At 41.4% G+C, this 17,795-nt stretch overlaps 1 protein-coding gene across 16 annotated transcripts in view; it reads right to left on the bottom strand.

Annotated features, from left to right (window-relative positions):
- Positions 1-17,795, bottom strand: part of KIF21A (kinesin family member 21A) — a 100,034-nt gene that overhangs the window by 35,052 nt on the left and 47,187 nt on the right. For 8 of the 16 annotated variants that reach the window (XM_083574902.1, XM_083574912.1, XM_083574917.1 and 5 more), the window contains exons 8-16: positions 17,142-17,337; positions 15,623-15,812; positions 14,294-14,357; positions 12,631-12,834; positions 8,138-8,176; positions 2,338-2,425; positions 1,905-2,022; positions 1,236-1,424; positions 268-467 (exon numbers count right to left, since the gene is read on the bottom strand). In XM_083574902.1, coding sequence (XP_083431028.1) covers positions 268-467; positions 1,236-1,424; positions 1,905-2,022; positions 2,338-2,425; positions 8,138-8,176; positions 12,631-12,834; positions 14,294-14,357; positions 15,623-15,812; positions 17,142-17,337 — 1,288 coding nt within the window. The remainder of the gene's footprint in view (positions 1-267; positions 468-1,235; positions 1,425-1,904; positions 2,023-2,337; positions 2,426-8,137; positions 8,177-12,630; positions 12,835-14,293; positions 14,358-15,622; positions 15,813-17,141; positions 17,338-17,795) is intronic. The other 8 variants (XM_083574911.1, XM_083574915.1, XM_083574904.1 and 5 more) reach the window with 1 other exon arrangement.

Genomic DNA, 17,795 nt, shown 5'->3' with positions numbered 1-17,795 from the left:
TGAGAAGAAACTCTCCTCACCATTTGGGTGAACGCTTACAAAATAAATAGCTTCTCCAAGAAACTGTATACCACAGAAAGTTACTACTTGGTAAGCGGTCATCCTAACTAGATGACCAAAATGGAGAATAATTTCAGTCTTGAACTGACCAACTTTGACACTCCTTTTTAAGCAGGAAAAATAAATCCATAATGCCAGGGGATATAGTTCATTGTTCAGGTAGACACGTGCAGCATTGGATTCTGTGCTTAAAAAAAAAAAAAGTACCTTTGTTTTCTTCATCTCTGCCACATCCTGCTGCAATTTTTTCAGTTGTTTTTCATACTGAGATTGATTTTTAAGTAATCGTGCGTGTTCTTTCTGAGCAGCCTGAAGCCTCTGCAGCTCTTTATTCATGGATTGGAGCTTCTTTTCATACTCCGACTTAACCTTTTTTGCCTTTTCTTCCGAGCAAGATTCCACCGAACCTAAAGAAATGGCAATTCTCAGTTTATACATCATGAACCAATATGTTCAGTGCCTTACTTGCATTGCCAAGATTTCATTTGCACATCGGTTTTTTTTTTTTTTTGCCAAGGCTTTAGTGTGAACGAAAAAGGGATATGCAAAAAATAATTTCCAATATCACATCAATTCCATCCGTCCTCTAAGTTTAGAGTTTTCCAAACTGTGTGTCATGACATGTTAGTGTGTTGGCTGCAGTGTGTAGGTGGGTCGCGTGAAAGCTCCCCATGCTCCTACGGGAGCATGTCTAAAAAGTGTGTCAACAACATGGAAAGTCGGGAAAGCTCTGCTCTAAGCGATGCTCAGTGCTAGAGGGCAGTTAACCCATGTTAGGCTGACAACAAGACTATGAGGTAGCTTAGACTGAGAGAAGGCAAGTGACAGATTCAGTGGGAGTTTGAACCAAGGTCTCCTAGTGAGTCATTACACTGGCTATCTTATTTTATTAAAATTTGTATCCCACTACAATTTGAAGGTCGGTGGTTCAAATCCCCGTGACGGGGTGAGCTCCCGTTGCCTAGTCCCAGCTCCTGCCAACCTAGCAGTCCGAAAGCATGTCAAAGTGCAAGTACATAAATAGGTACCACTCTGGCGGGAAGGTAAACGGTGTTTCCGTGCACTGCTCTGGTTTGCCAGAAGCGGCTTAGTCATGCTGGCCACATGACATGGCATGTCCTCACTAAGTTCTCAATGTGGCCTATACAACAGCTTTGCAACGGCCTTCTTCTTACCCAGGTTTTGAAGCACCTGATCTCTTTCAAGTTGGGTATCTCGAATCTTATGTTGTAGCATCATTAGCTTCTCCTCATATTGTCTCTTTAAGGTCTGAAGTCTTCGTTGGCTGTTTTCCAGTTCATCTATCAGCTTCTGTTTTATGGCAATTTCACATGTGATGTTTGCTAGGTCTGCCTGATAGCTTGCTGTGGTTAAAAAAACACAAATAAATACAAGCAACACTGTAGACAATCAGCCTATACAGCTGCAAAAGTTATATAAACTAGGAATGCACCTGATAAAAGGATGCTAATTTAAGCAAACATTGTACACACTGGTTTTTGCAACAATGGTACACTCCCAATACAGTAGCTTAGTGTAAGTAATAGAACTTTGAAGCAAAAATCCCAGGTCTGGCAGATGTCAAAATGTCTCCATTACATACTTAGACTAGTCATTCAAAATACTTACATCAACATGTATTTCCTGGAAATGATCATTCAAATTACTAGCCTTTAACATGAAGTTCCCCATCCCTAATTTAACTCAGGACAGAGCTGCTAACAGCAGCCTGCACACTGCTTCTCCTAACCCAAAGATGCCCATTTAGGTCTTTGGAAAATACGACACGAGTTCTCTGCATAAACAGCTGCAAAAATCTGTAACATTATTGGAGCTGGTGTCACCTTTTTCATCAGAATCAGAATCGGAATCATCTGAGCTTTCCACAACTTCCATGTCATCTTCATCTTCCTCGTCATCTTCCTCGTCATCCTCACGGTCACTAAGCTCCTGACCTTCTTCCTAAAGTAAGAAAAGGAGAAGGAGGATAAAAATGGAATTGCTCCACAAATTCCTTACTTTAAGTACAGAGCACAATTTTAACTTTAATCAGTTCATAACTGACTAAATATTCTGCTGAAATACACAACTATTATAAGACTACCTGTGACAGAATTAGTTGCATGTGCTGTGCTTTAATTACTATTTACTTATGAAGTTTACTTATGTCCTCTCTCTGTCGTTTCAAGTTTTGCCTTTCTGAATCATAAAAAGGCTGGGAGGGAGTGCAAGAGTTTTATTAATATTGACAGAATATATTAAGATCAGAATACTTACTGCCTCCAGGTCATTATTCTCTCTTTCAGAAGCGCCCTTTTCCTCCCTCTTCTCCTGCTCATTGTCTGTGCTCTCCTCTTTAACAGTACTATGATAAGAAATACAAAAGGGGTCATAAACTACAAGAAGGGGGTTACTTCCCCTCTCCTCAAACCAACAACCTGGCTAAAGCACCAGCCACAACCTGGTGCTTCACTGAAAGGAGAATGTGAAAGGCAAGGGGCATCACAGTACTCAACATTTTAGCTTCATGGCTTCTTGCAAGATCAAATGGTTTGAAGTGGCAAGGAGAACCATAAAGATCCCAACAACTGTTTCCCCCATCATGCATAAAGTTGCATTCTGGAGATTCAGAAGTGGAGCTAAAAGTTAATGGATGGTAAAGTTCAAATGGGAAAAGGGAAAGCATTGCAGACAGACAACCAGAAAGGCACTGGAGAACCGCAGAGTGCCTAAAACCAGCCTTTGCCAACCTTGTGCCCTCCTGATGTTTTGGACTACAACTCCCATCAGCCCCAGCCAGTTGTAGTCCAAAATATCTGGAGCCACCAGGTTGGCAAAGGCTGGTCTACAGCATGCCAGAGCAGCTTAGAGTTAAGCTGGGTGTAATATATAAGCTGGAACCGCAGAAGCCAGAAAAATATCCCTAAAATCACAGGCCTGTACATAAAATGATTATGTACTACCCACGGAGATCATTTAAGGAGCAGAAGGAACATCAAAACAGCATGTCAAGAGATGCAGGTTTCGCAAGTGTGTGTGTGTGTGTGTGTGTGTTTGTAACAAATGCAAGAAAATCCTAGCTATATTTACCCAGAAATAAGTCCCACTGAGTTCAACGGCACTCAGTCCCTTGCAAGTGTGTTTTGGCTTGCAACCTTAATCAAGGAGGAATGGGCCCCAGACAATTTATGGATTCTTCAAAATTAGCTGTCCCACACATATGGATCTTAGATGAGCTGCTTGTGTGATGGCTCCCCCAAACTTTTCTTGGCCAGTTTAAAAGGTAAAGGTAAAGGGACCCCTGACCATTAGGTCCAGTCGTGACCGACTCTGGGGTTGTGGCGCTCATCTCATTTTACTGGCCAAGGGAGCCGGCGTACAGCTTCCGGGTCATGTGGCCAGCAGGACTAAGCCGCTTCTGGCAAACCAGAGCAGCGCATGGAAACGCCGTTTACCTTCCCACCGGAGCAGTACCTATTTATCTACTTGCACTTTGACGTGCTTTCGAACTGCTAGGTTGACAGGAGCTGGGACTGAGCAACAGGAGCTCACCCTGTCGTGAGGATTTGAACTGCCGACCTTCTGATCGGCAAGTCCTACACTCTGTGGTTTAACCCACAGCACCACCCACGTCCCTGTTTAAAAGGTAGGCAGAGCCAATCACCCAACATCAGTCCTAGGCTGGGTGACAAATTCCCCTGCAGTGGGGCAAACTATGGGCTACCAAAGAAAACGCAAGTGGCCCACAGGTTCCCCACTCCTGTACTCTCTGGATAGAAATATCCTGATTATAGTTATCCACACTACAATAATCTCTAACTTGCAACATATAATATGCAGTGTGCCTTTGACTTCCAGCTGGTTCAAAGTAGAGAGTTAACACTGACTGGTGAATGCAAGCATATTATGCCACGCATTTGTCACAAGCTATGGCTTATAGTCTGTTTACAGGTCCAATTCAGGGTGCTGGTGCTAGTCTGGGCCTAGGTCACATGAAGTGTTATGTACTGAAGTTCTCACCCTGGGCCAGCAGGGGGATACTGTAGATAGTTATGCAAATAAGGGATCGAAAGTGACGTTCAGTGATTGGATAGTTTTAGAAAATTGTTACAGTTACATTGTACTGGAGCTCTATATAAGCAGGCTGACTGAACCCTTCAGTTCTGTTCTGTCCTGGCCTGTGAATAAACAAGAGCTGTTTGAAGAATCGCTGTGTCTTCTGATATGTTCACCCACAACTTAACATGAAGGATTGCCTCTTCACACATACGAGGACCCTAAGATTATTTTAAGAGGTCCTTCTATGAGTACCCCTATAAAACGAGAGGCATCTATTGAAAAAGTTCCTCTGCTAACAAACCTTGTAGTAAAAATCTTTCCTAGTCTGCATCTGCGCCAGAATGTGTGTTTTTTTAATATTTTAAGTTTTTTATTGTTTGTTTGTTTGCCACCCTGGACTCCTTTGGGAAGAAGGAAGGGTATGATATAAATTTAATTTAAAACAATAATGATAAAAGTAATAAGGAGAAGCCTGTTATCTTCTCAGGCTTTTTAATCTTAACACATTTTAAATATATATTTTTAGATCTGTTATATTAATCATATTATCCACTATTGGTCTTAGTATGGGTTTGTTCTGTTGCTCTTTGTATTCTGTTTTATATTTTATTTTCATGTTCTGTGGTATTAATTTATTTTGGCTTCTAAACCATCTTGAGAACTGTTATGTGCTGAAGTTCTCACCCTGGGCCAGCAGGGGGATACTGTAGATAGTTCAGGTCCACATATGCAAATAAGGGATCGAAAGTGACATTCAGTGATTGGATAGTTATAGAAAATAACTGTTACTGTTGCATTCTAGTGGAGCTCTATATAAGCAGGCTGGCAGAACAGTTCAGTTCTGTTCTGGCCTATGAATAAACAAGAGCTGTTTGAAGAATTGCTGTGTCGTCTGATATGTTCACCCACAACTTAACAAGAACTGTGGCCATTGAGCAGTATTTAAGTACTGAAAACAATGAAGAAGAAGAAGAAGAAGAAGAAGAAGAAGAAGAAGAAGAAGAAGAAGAAGAAGATTCATCCACACATATATAATGTTATTTTTTATCTACCTTGAGCCTTCAGGAGTGGACGAAAAGAAATGTAAATAAATAACATCTAGCACATTACAAATTTTTGTCAGACTTATCTAATGCAATAGGGTAGTAAAGAGGAAATAATTGTAAAGCACAGCTAAAAATGTGATGCACAAACAACAGAGGTCATAAAACGAAGGGCAAAGAAGATGCAAATAAGCCACTGGTGCTCGTATAGGACGAGAAACACGTCTACAACATTTAGCAAGCTCATGTATTCAATGGAGAAAAACAGATAGAACAAGGTCACCAGCCAATCAAATGCTAAACCTAAGCGCTGAGCCTTTCTCGGTCTGAGCTGAAAGCCACCCTTTCTTAATACCTCCTTTCCCAATATGACTATTTCTAGTGACACTAGAGGAAGAGGGGCAAGTATCTTTTTAAAAAGTGACACTAGCTGCATGGAGCTCCCGTACGAAGTTTTTTCCAGGCAGTTTCCATGGAGCCCATCTGTGCTAAAAGGCAAGTGAGATGCTTTGCTGCCACAGCTGTTATCCTTTAGATTCCCAGACCTAAACAGATGAATGGGTGGCTTATAGCCTTTTCTTCTCCCATTCACATGCTTCCAATGTTCTCCCCTCTACGGTGTATCCACACAGTCATCTTGGCCGGCCGCTTCTTTGTATGTTAAGAACGTCCTTGCAATTCTTTGAACTTGAATCAATGCTCTTGTAAAACGTGAGTTCACAACTGACTCATGCTCTATACTCAAGACCATTAATACTTTACAAGAAATCCCATGCCTAATGCATCCTGGGAACAGATTGGCTTTCAAGGAAGCCCCAATTCCATCATTGACTCCCTTCGCCCCTGAAGCCAGATTGCAAAACTGATTGCAAAACTAGTTATTCCCAAAGTACACACTGTGGCTAACCTAATCCTAACTCCACAATCCTGAATTCAATAGGACTTACTTCTCAGTAGGCATAGGTAAACGTAAAGGGACCCCTGACCATTAGGTCCAGTCGCGGACGACTCTGGGGTTGCGGTGCTCATCTTGCTTTACTGGCTGAGAGAGCCGGCGTTTGTCCGCAGACAGCTTCTGGGTCATGTGGCCAGCATGACTTATGGCGAACCAGAGCAGCGCACGGAAACGCCGTTTACCTTCCTGCTGGAGTGGTACCTATTTATCTACTTGCACTTGACGTGCTTTCGAACTGCTAGGTTGGCAGGAGCAGGGACCGAGCAACGGGAGCTCACCCCGTTGCGCGGATTTGAACCGCCGACCTTCTGATCAGCAAGACCTAGGCTCAGTGGTTTAGACCACAGCGCCACCCGCATCCCATTAGTTAGTTTTGCACAATTGATGTGCTCGTCTGATTTCATCCTGGCATGACAAACAGTTACTCCACCAATGATATCACCCTGCTCATCCTTAAGATATTATTCCCCCAAAGCTTCTCAATTTTTTTTTATACATTTTGGACTGAAGGCTCTGGGATGTCTAGCAATCATCCTACCCTCTTACCCTATTCTTCATCTATTTCAAATTGCAAAATAGGGGAAATAATCTCTGAAGGCCACTGTTGGCAGTGGACAGATAAGATCAGGACAAAGGCCCATCAAGTCCGGAATCATGTCCACACAGCGACCAACCAGGACTTGAGTGGAACAGCCCTCTCCCCATCTGATATTTTTTTTGGGGGGGAATATAACACAGCCATCGTGGTCAGTAGCCACTGACAGCTAGCAAAGCACAGGCCTATGGAACACAGATTACAATTTTAGCAGAGCAGATTTTAAGGTTAGATTACCATTAACCTTTGCTTATGAACTTTTAAGAAAACAAAAACAAAAAACCTGCAGCATTTAGGCTTAAGAAAGAAGGTTTGGGTCTAGGTTTAGGAAAGAAGTGAAGTATTTCGGAAGATGTGCACTTTCTGCATTGCAGGGGGTTAAGCTAGAAATCAGGGTCTCTTCCAATTCTGATTCTACATAGGTATAACAGGCAAAGTGCTATCCATGGGAATCCTCTCTCTTTGTTGGTAGTTTCATTATTATTTTTTAAATAAAAAAGTTATAGGCTATTATATTAATTGTGTTCATATTTATTTTGCATCTTGATAAGTACAGTGGTACCTCGGGTTAAGTACTTAATTCGTTCTGGAGGTCCGTTCTTAACCTGAAACTGTTCTTAACCTGAAGCACCACTTTAGCTAATGGGGCCTCCCGCTGCCGCCGTGCCGCTGGAGCACAATTTCTGTTCTCATCCTGAAGCAAAGTTCTTAACCTGAAGCACTATTTCTGGGTTAGTGGAGTCTGTAACCTGAAGTATATGTAACCTGAAGCGTATGTAACCTGAGGTACCACTCTATTTATAATTATCAGCGGAATTATTAGTGCCACTGGATCTAAGCCAATCGGTGTCCTTGCCTTACACAGGGCAGGAAGCTTTACCTTGCCTTAAAGTAGATATGGAAAGGAAGTTTGGCATAACCCAATTCACTGAATCCGAGCCAGAATGAAAATTGTTTGCTGTTCATGAAGTTAAAATAGTTATACTCTAGAGTTACTGCATATGCTGTGGTTTACTGATCCACTTTTCAATTGAATTAGGCTGCTGTTAGGAAAATCGGTTGAATATAGAAACAATGACATTTGTCTCCAGATTATGCATTGATCTCAACAATGGGTATTTTGAAATGGGTTCTAGTTTACACCCAGCCCCTTTAAACTGCTCTGGTTAACTTTAAACCGAGGTATATGCGTCAGTGTTTTATGTGCTAGCAGTGTGTGTGTGTGTGTGTGTGTGTGTGTGTGTGTGTGTAACACACACTCTATAACTCTATAACAGGGAGGGGAATTAGTCTTGCAATAAAAAATAAAAACCACAACCATGTGATTAAATTCTAGGGTTAGATCTATGTGGCACAGTTTGTGGCTTGTTTGCTTGTTTAAAAAAAATATGACAGTTTAATTAAAAACCTGTGAAACATTCCAACCTTCTTTCTTCTTGACTGCTTTCCTCAAGTTTCTGCAGCCTTCAAAAGCAGGAGGGTACAGTATTGGAAGGGCCAAGCCAATGAAGGACAAACCAGACAGTGAAAAGCGAGAGCGACAAGAAGGTTAAGAAAAGATGACACATGAGCTTGTGGATTTCAAATGATTTTCTTTTTTTCTTTTAAAAGGAAAAATACACTGTCAAAAGATCACAAGTTGTAAAAAGGCAATACATTCTTCACAAACGGGACCCTGCAACAAGATGTTGCAGCGCAGAGGCCTCCCTGTTCAGGATTCCATACACTACATTCCATGCACCTTGTCTGTCCCCCACTGTTTTCCGTCCCTCCAGAAACATTCGTTCAGCATTCTGTGGCTTAAAACTATTTTGTACTCCTGAAAATAATCAGGTTTTCCCAAGCCTGCTGCCAACTTTCTCTTGTCTGTGGGTGGAGGGAGAACTTAACAGCTTGGATATTAGATATAGAGGGAACGACAGCTGGAAAACTGATAGAAAACAGAACAGATCCTGCATACAGGGAAGGTTTCCTGTGCAGGTCCCACTGAAATGAACATTAGCTGCACAGGAAGGCTTCCTAGGGGTGATGCATCTATCCATGCATTTTCAATAAGAGGAAGCCATTTACTGCCATCATTTACTGCCAAACAAGCTGGCTTGTTTGCTCCTATCACAATTGCCTCCTGAAGGCACACAATCAGCTTTAGTAGTGAAACTACAGTCGTACCTCAGGTTAAGTACTTAATTCGTTCCGGAGGTCTGTTCTTAACCTGAAACTGTTCTTAACCTGAAGCACCACTTTAGCTAATGGGGCCTCCTGCTGTCGCCGTGCCGCCGGAGCACAATTTCTGTTCTCATCCTGAAGCAAAGTTCTTAACCTGAAGCACTATTTCTGGGTTAGCGGAGTCTGTAACCTGAAGCATATGTAACCTGAGGCATATGTAACCTGAGGTACCACTGTATGTCCTTTAGCTGCGAGTTTTTTCAAAGTTCTTTGGAGGAACAGCAGACTAAATGACATACATATAGCTATTTTGTTTGGTGTTTTCGTTTGGGTTGTTGTTTTTTAAAAAAGGACAATTTTATCATATTTGGTGGGGGTTATAAAGGTTTGCAAACTGGACATTTCCTTCTGCAGGAAAACTTAGTTAATGGACAGGTTACACTGTTTCAGTTTTAGGAAGTGCTGTCTTTAAACCATATTATGAGAATGGATGACTACCATATTATGAGAACTGAGCCCTAAGATTTTGAAACACACACACTTTAAAAACTTACTCCACCATGCATTCTGAAAAGCCCCAACTCTTTACATCGTTGTAATGCTGAGATATTTTTTTAAAGAATTCATTATATGACCATTAGTGCTTGTTAGAAAAACGAAAAACACATCTCAGAAGAAATGAAAAGGTGAATTTTTTCTGCATTAGATGTAGGCATCCTAGCAGTGGAGATCTATGTGCATGATTAAGGTTGAGACTGCTGAAATCTTAATATGGTACTGAAATTATAGACCAACTTGTAAATGGAGAATATAATGGAATATGCAGTAGCTAATTATAACAATGCAGAATTTTTTAATACCTTAGCTGAGAAAGATATAGGTATTTTGAAAGAATCTTCCAAAACTCATTAAGCCCTAAACATTAACAGTATTATTTTAACTTGCAGTGTAAAAAACCTCTTATTTCTGGCTAAATATTTTTTAAAGCAGGTTGCTTTTAAATGAATGGGTGTTGCCTTGGCTAAAATGCAAAAAGAAAAGGAAAATGCAATTTGACACAGAGTTATAGGAAACAGTCTTCTCATGATTCAGCTAGGTCAATATTGTCTACACTGACTGGCAGCAGCTTCCCAGGTTTCAGGCAGGGAGACTCTCCAAGCCATACCTGGAGCTGCCAGTGCTTTTGTGGTTTGTCTGTCCACCTCCTTTTCTCTGACCATTGGATTTTTTGAGCCTTATTAAAGTCCAAAGTGCACGTCAGACTACACTCCATTTTCCCTTGCTTCTGTATAATGAAACTCAAGAAAACATGATCACTTGCACCCAAGGTTCCCTGTACTTTCACTTTGCCAATCAGTTCCTCCCTGTTGGTGAGGACCAGGTCCAAGACAGATAACCCCCTTGCTGCTTCTTCCACCTTATGGGAAATGAAATTGTGAGCGAGGCAACTGAGAAATTTCTTGGACCGTACATTCTTGGCAGAGTTCCAACAGGTATCAGGGTAGCTGAAGTCTCCCATGAATACTTCAGAACCCAGCACCACAACATGTTTTAGGAACACAGTGTTTGTGGTGAACAAGAGGCCTTTTCAGATCATGCAAATCTTACTACTGAAAAAACACAGATAAGCTTCCAAGGACATCTATGTTTCTCCAAGGGTAAGCCTGAAACTGCAGCAATACATCAAAGTTCAGCGATAAGGTGACAGGCACAACGATTTTGCTCTGTATCTCAGAGACACGGTCACAATACTAAAATACAAAACTGGGCTACAAGTAAATTGTGCTTTTCTGACACAACTTCCTAGTTTAGTTATCCTTATGCACTTATGCAGAGCTATCAAGTCTTGTGAACTTGACCTGAGAATTAGATTTAACTCAAAACTAACAAAGTCTATATTTTCTTTCCTCAGTTACCATTATAAGGGGGAGGAGGTAATTAAAGACACTGGGGATTTTCAATCAAAAGTTGATTATGATTATGAATTAGATGAAAAGCAGGTTTAAATGGCTCATCTTCAGTCATGTAAAACTACCATATTTTTCGTACCATAGGGCACACCGGACCATAGGGCGCACCCAGTTTTTAGGGGGGGAAATCAAGAAAAAAAATATTTCCCCCCCCAGCCCCAAAGAGCAGCGTACAGGCTGCACACAACCTCTCCTTGCGGAGGGGTTGCGCGCAGCTATGGAAGAAGGTAAGGCAGTGAGCGGGATGGATCCCGCTTGCTGTTTTGGCTTCCCCTTTAGCCCCGTGCAGCCTCTCCTTGCCGGGAGACGCTGTGCAGGGCTAAAGAAGCCATAGCCCCGTGCAGCCTCTCCCTGCCGGAGGGGTTGCGCACGGCTATGGCACAAGCCTGCATTCGCTCCATAGGACGCACACACATTTCCCCTCAATTTTTGGAGGGGAAAAACTGCGTCCAATAGAGCGAAAAATACGGTAAGTCATTCAAATGAGTTCTAGAGTTCAGATCTGTTTCCTGGCTACAGAAGAAAATGGCCAACACACACAAAGAGACAAATGACCCAGTTTAGGATACCTTCTAGATATAATCACCATATTTGAGGGAAGACCTCTCAATAAGGTCTTCATCTTAGGCTGCTACTTCCACAGCAACCGGCTGTTATATTTTACATTTAGCCAACAAAAAAACCAGCCAGTTAGCAAGTAGTATACACTCATAATCAAACAGAAAATGAATGTGTTTGCTCTGACTGATGTATTTGTTTCACTGTAGGTAAAACACAATGTAAGTGTCATTAAATAGGAAATGAAGGACAACTGTCTACTTGTAGGGAAACTGCTTATAGTTACTGGTTCCTTGTTTTACTTATTAACACAGCCTAAAATAATCTAGTGGTTGATGGAAGATTTTGGAGGATTAGAAGTTAAGGCAGAAATCAAAGGGAGTATGGAAATGCAGTGATGTTTCAAGTCAGGCATACATAGGCTGGGTCTGAAGAAAGAAAAACAAGCCATTTTAACAATAACCAATGTAAATCTCAACGGCTGCTATATGTGTCTTTCAAATTAAGCAACTACACTATACCTAGTAGAACTTTTATTTTTAACTGGAGCTTCCAAAACATTCATAGCTCAGCATTCTCTTCCAAGTAAGAATATGTACATAATCCACTGAGCTACTTCACATGCAACACTAAACCATGATTTGGCATTACATGCACAAAACAGAATGAGCCTGACAAAAGCTTCAGGTCTGCACATTCCCTTCTCGGCTGGCAGAAAAACTTCATTGCACTTAGTTTCACTTCAAAGAATCCTAGCTTACTGTAACGTATGAACAAAGCTTGTAGTTTAAAATGAACTTAGTTTAACAAGCCAGTTTCACAGCTCATGGTCTGATGTTATCTTGTTTAGACGTTAACCAGGGTTTGCTTCAAACCATCGTGGGTTTGTACATAACACGCCAGAATTCTTTGAAGTGAAACTAAACACTAGAAAAGTCATTCTCCCAGCTGAATGGGAGAAGGGGAGATGAAAGCAAACAAGCCCAACGCTATGCTCAGACTCATTTTAGCTTGCGTATGTAGTGTTAACCAAGGTTCAGAAATCCAAGCAAACCAGGCCATAGCTGCAGACTGTAGAGATGAAGACTTGGCTAAGTGTGTGCAGGATTTATGTGGCAGTTATTGCAGTCAAGTGCCCAAAGGAGGACTTTTCTTCATCTCACAATTAACCGTTCCCTGGTTAAAACAGACAGCATTCTTTGCAAACGTAGTTTTAAATGGTACCTCTTTTTCTTCTTCTTTTCTTTTTTCTTCAGTTTTTCCAAGTCCTTTTTTGCTAAGTCAATAATCTCGATTGTCTCTTTATCAGAGGGAAGCATCGAAGCAGAAAATGCAGAGGGGCCACCAAAGTACGTTGACCTCGTTGAGGCCCTCGACAAGTTGCGCCGAAGATTTTCATTCACTGCCTCACTTTCCAGTAGTTTTGCCCTGGGCACAGAAAATTGTAGAAATGAAAGCGGAAACGGAAAATGTCAGTATATGTTTTTGTTAAATATTTTTCTAAAAGAATATTCAAGGTTCTAGCCAACTACACACAAACATTTTTAAAAAAAAATAAAAATACAGTGGTACCTCGGGTTAAGTACTTAATTCATTCCAGAGGTCTGTTCTTAACCTGAAACTGTTCTTAACCTGAGGTACCACTTTAGCTAATGGAGCCTCCCGCTGCAGCTGTGCCGCCGAAGCACAATTTCTGTTCTCATCCTGAAGCAAAGTTCTTAACCCGAGGTACTATTTCTGGGTTAGCGGAGTCTGTAACCTGAAGTGTATGTAACCTGAAGCATATGTAACCTGAGGTACCACTGTACTAAAATGGGTTCCTGGGGTGCCATATGTAAGCAATATTATATTAACGCCAGATGTTTTCACAAGTGATGTTTAAGCACCTTGTACCAATGTACTTTCTTGCTAATGTATTACAGCCACAGCAACACAACTTAAAGACTAATAAGCTTATTTCATGGAATCATAGAATTGTAGAGTTGGAAGGGACCACAAGTATCATCTAATCCAATCCCTTGCAATGCAGAAATCTTTTGCCCAACATGGGGATCAACCTACAACCCTGAGATTAAGAGTCTCATGCTCTACCAACAGCTTTCATTAGATTCATAGAGTGGGCAATAAGGGAATACATTTATGGGTGCATGTGATCTGGTTCAGATATAATGCTCAAATATGGTTCTCAGTCTTAGCTGAAGGCTACTGAAACAAGCCAATGTCATAAATCTTGGATTTGAAATTTTCTCAGTTCAGTAAACCAATAGTCAACTAACCACAGTTTGTCTAGGTTTGAACTCAGCGCTAACTGTGGTTAGCTAAAAATGGAATCAAAAGCTTCTATCCTTCTCCTTGAGGCCATACTAAATGAGGAAAGGGGACGTATGAGCACATAAGCAACTACATTCACAGACTGCTAAATCATGGTCTAACATTTCCAAGCAAGGTCACACACTCACTAGCAGTAAGAATAAGGCAAAAAACAAACAAACAAAAAGGTGGGGTCCTTTGGTGTGTCCCACTCTGATACCAAACACAGATTAACCAAAGATCCGGTGGAAAATGCTCGCATAGCTACGTGAATGCACTTTAATGCAGCTCAAATACAGGAACTGATAATGTTCTGTTCTAATTATACTTTCTAGAAAGTCAGCTATTTAATTATTGGACAACTGCTGTTCAGGGTCATTAGAAATAACCTTGGCCTGAAGAACAATGCTTTTTAGAGCCATGGTGTGTGCTGAACCACTAACAAGAGTCCTACCACGTTGCACATATAGCCAATACATTTTAACCACATAGACTGGTAGAGCTACGCATAGATTCTACATTCTAGGGGGGAAACACAAGCAAGACAAAATCACAAAAGATGTCAAATGAACAATACCTGAGATCCTCAATTTCCTTGATGTAGTTATGAATCATGTTGCTGATTTCCTCATTACCTTCTCCTTTAAAAAAAACCAACAACCAATATTAGAGTGTGTTTATTAGAATGGCAGACAGACACAAAATGCTGTTATCAGGATTGTATGGGGACCAGCATTTAATATTCAGAAGGGGAAATTAAATGCCCACAGGCAGTTTGGCAAGGGAGGGCTGACCCACCCATGAGGCAAGGTGAGATGACGCCTCAGGTGGCACAATCCACAGGGGTAGCAGAATCAGCTTCCAAGGAACGCATTGCCTGCTGTTTCTGTCGCTGCACTCTCCCCTTGTGCCTGATGTAGAGCTTCACTCCCAAAATGTATTGGGACAGGAAGTATGGATTTATATAGACAAATCAGTGGTAAGTTACAAGGAACCAGGCAGAGGGCCTACTTGGTAGTGGTGCCCATCCATCAGATGTCAAAGAAATAAACAACTATCTGACATTTAGAAGACATCTGAAGGCAGCCCTGTTTAAGGAAGTTTTTAATGACTGATGTTTTAATGTATTTTTAACCTTCTGTTGGAAGCTGCCCAGAGTAGCTGGGGAAACCCAGCCAGACGGGCAGGGTAGAAATAATAAATTATTATTAACATTATTACTGAATGTGTACAAGAAAGGGTTAGTTTGCAGAATGTATGGGGGGGACAGTTCAGGTTTACTCAAACTATCTAGGTTTGGGAATGGGCAGAATGTAGATAGGGATCCACTGGGGATCTCTGGGCAATTTGCCGTAGATTGGAAAGGGTTTCCAATTCTCTCTTGATTAACAACAGCAACAAACAAAGCAACATTTTATATCTAAATTAGGCTGCTGAAATGAAGACTTTTGTGTGGGGTTTTTTTGTTTACTTGTTTATGCCGTTTATATGCCTAAACAGCTTCTAAGCAGTTTGCAGCTATAAAATCAATTATAGCATACATGCGTGTGTGTAAGTAATATATAATGAAATATATGCATACGTATGTTTTGTTATTTGTTCAATTCTGGTAGTGAAAATAAATTTCGTAGTTCAAATTGTGCTCAGTCATGCCCTGTTCTTTAATTGTAGCTGCACGTCTTTCGCACCTAGTTTTAGTTGGCAAACCTTTGGGTTCCAGTAAAACACACACACACACCCCTAGTAGATCTCACAAACCTGAAGTCTGTGCTCCCTCTGCCTCTGTGCATTACTAACTTGAGGAAGTCCCTATACTTGTGAAACAAGGAGGTGAACAATGACCAAGAGCCTTTGTAGACAGAGTATGATATCTACAACATTTTTCAGTGAGAAGAGTACACAGTACCTGCTCTGGCCAGGACCTGGTTGGCCTGATCACTCACAAGCTGTGTGATTCGGGCTCTCAGTGCATCAATAGTCTCTTGCATTGCCTTTATCCTGACTCGGAGGTTGTTGTTTTCTGTTTGCAGCATGGCATTTTCATGAAACATGTCATTAACGCTTTCCATACCTTCCTCATCAATAATCCTTTTGCCCTAACAGATGATAAAGACAACTACAAATTACACATTGTTAATGGATCTCAGTAAAATGACTTGATGGCTAGAGCAGGGTGAAAAAGAAACCCATTAGTGGAAGGATTTGTGTTTGTGCCCTCCATCCCCAATTCTGCTACAGAGGTTGGGGAACCACTGGAACAGATTTAGAAGGAAGTGGGGGGAGGAGAGAGTGAGCTCTGCTGCACAAAAGTGAATCCTTACACTGATTAAAGCACTACATCAGATACAAGTCCTGGATTTTAGCATTTCTGAGCAGAAATGAGTCAAGATTTGGGGTGCTGTGAGAAGGTCTCCAATAAGTTTATCAGCAAGCAGGGTTTAGTATAAACTGTTGCTACTCTGGTCCTTAATTCTGGCCAGGTTACATAAAATCTACCCAGAAGTTCACTGGTTTCAAATGTGCCACAAATGCACATACAGTGGTACCTCTGGTTACGAACTTAATTCGTTCCGGAGGTCCATTCTTAACCTGAAACTGTTCTTAACCTGAGGTACCACTTTAGCTAATGGAGCCTCCCGCTGCCACCACTCGGCTGCTGCACGATTTCTGTTCTCATCCTGAGGTAAAGTTCTTTACCCGAGGTACTACTTCCGGGTTAGCGGAATCTGTAACCCGAAGTGTTTGTAACCCAAGGTACCACTGTATATTACATATGTGGTGGGAGTGCCAGATCATTTATGACAGGCATGGCCAAACTTGGCCCTCTAGATGTTTTGGGACTACAACTCCCATCATCCCTAGCTAACAGGACCAGTGGTCAGGGTTGATGGGAACTATAGTCCCAAAACCTCTGGAGGGCCAAGTTTGGCCATGCCTGATTTATGATTTTCGGAGACAAATTAATAATAGCATACAGCGGGATTCACTCTCCTGTGTTGTTCATATTTCACTGGCTTGCAAAGCATATCCCTGCAAACCTGATATTTTTAATTAGGTTTTTGCCAACAGCAGAAAGGACAGTGTGGACCCGTAGTTGGAAAGAGTCACAAGCTCTGTCTGTTAGGAAATGGCTACTTAAATGTCTGGAGCTAGCAGAAACTGATATGAATTAGCTTATCTGGCTTAGAGGAAACATTGGAGTTTCCAGAATGTAAACTAAACTTTGCTGGTGGCAACCAAGTACCCATTTGTCCCACTCTGAAGCATATGGGGGTTTTTTTAATTAAAAAAAAATCAATTATATGAGGAACACATGCCTCTCTTTACCATGGAGGGAGGTGAAGAGGAGGAGCAAACCTGGACATGCAAAATGATTGAATGTAGCAGCCAAGGACTACTGAGGAAAACATTATAATGAGTATTACCGTTTTATACTCCATGAGTTCCATCTGGAGCCGCGTGATCTCGCTCCGCAGAGCATTAATCTGCTGGCTAGCCCTGTCCTGATTAACCATCACCTTGTTCTTGATATTTCGTGCCCGGTTGGCATACTTCAAAGTGTTCAAGGTTTCCATGAAATCTCTATCTGAGGGGCTTACGCAGGCGATCATGACGGTTTGGCTGCAGGTTAAAAACAGTCCATGTTTTATCAACGGAAGCAAAAAAGCAAGGGCAGCACTGTGTGCCACTGCTACATATAAACAAAAGACGATGAATGCACTTACATGCTTCATCAGAGCTTTAAAACCAAGCAAAACTGTTTTTATTGTTCCCAACCAAAGGTATGTGAAATGTATCCAGAAATTATTTGCACCTTACTAATAATACAGCAGAAAAGCTTCTTTCTAAATGAATAAATAAATGAAAGTTGCAGCTTGCAGCATTTTAACAAGGCACAATGGTGAACACAGCTGCACAAAACAAAATGAAAATCACGAGTGTATCAGCTGATGAATTTCATCTCGGGCAGAAGACCAAAACTGACCTATTTTTGTTTCTTTATAGAAGCTGCTGGAAGTATAGCTGTATCTTGTAACACTACTCTGAAGGCCTGCGCACTTATCTGATCCTATCAAAAA

Source organism: Podarcis filfolensis (assembly GCF_964270895.1).
Source record: "Podarcis filfolensis genome assembly, chromosome: 10".
In the NCBI taxonomy this organism is placed as follows: domain Eukaryota; kingdom Metazoa; phylum Chordata; class Lepidosauria; order Squamata; family Lacertidae; genus Podarcis; species Podarcis filfolensis.
This window is presented reverse-complemented; position numbering and strand designations above follow the sequence as displayed.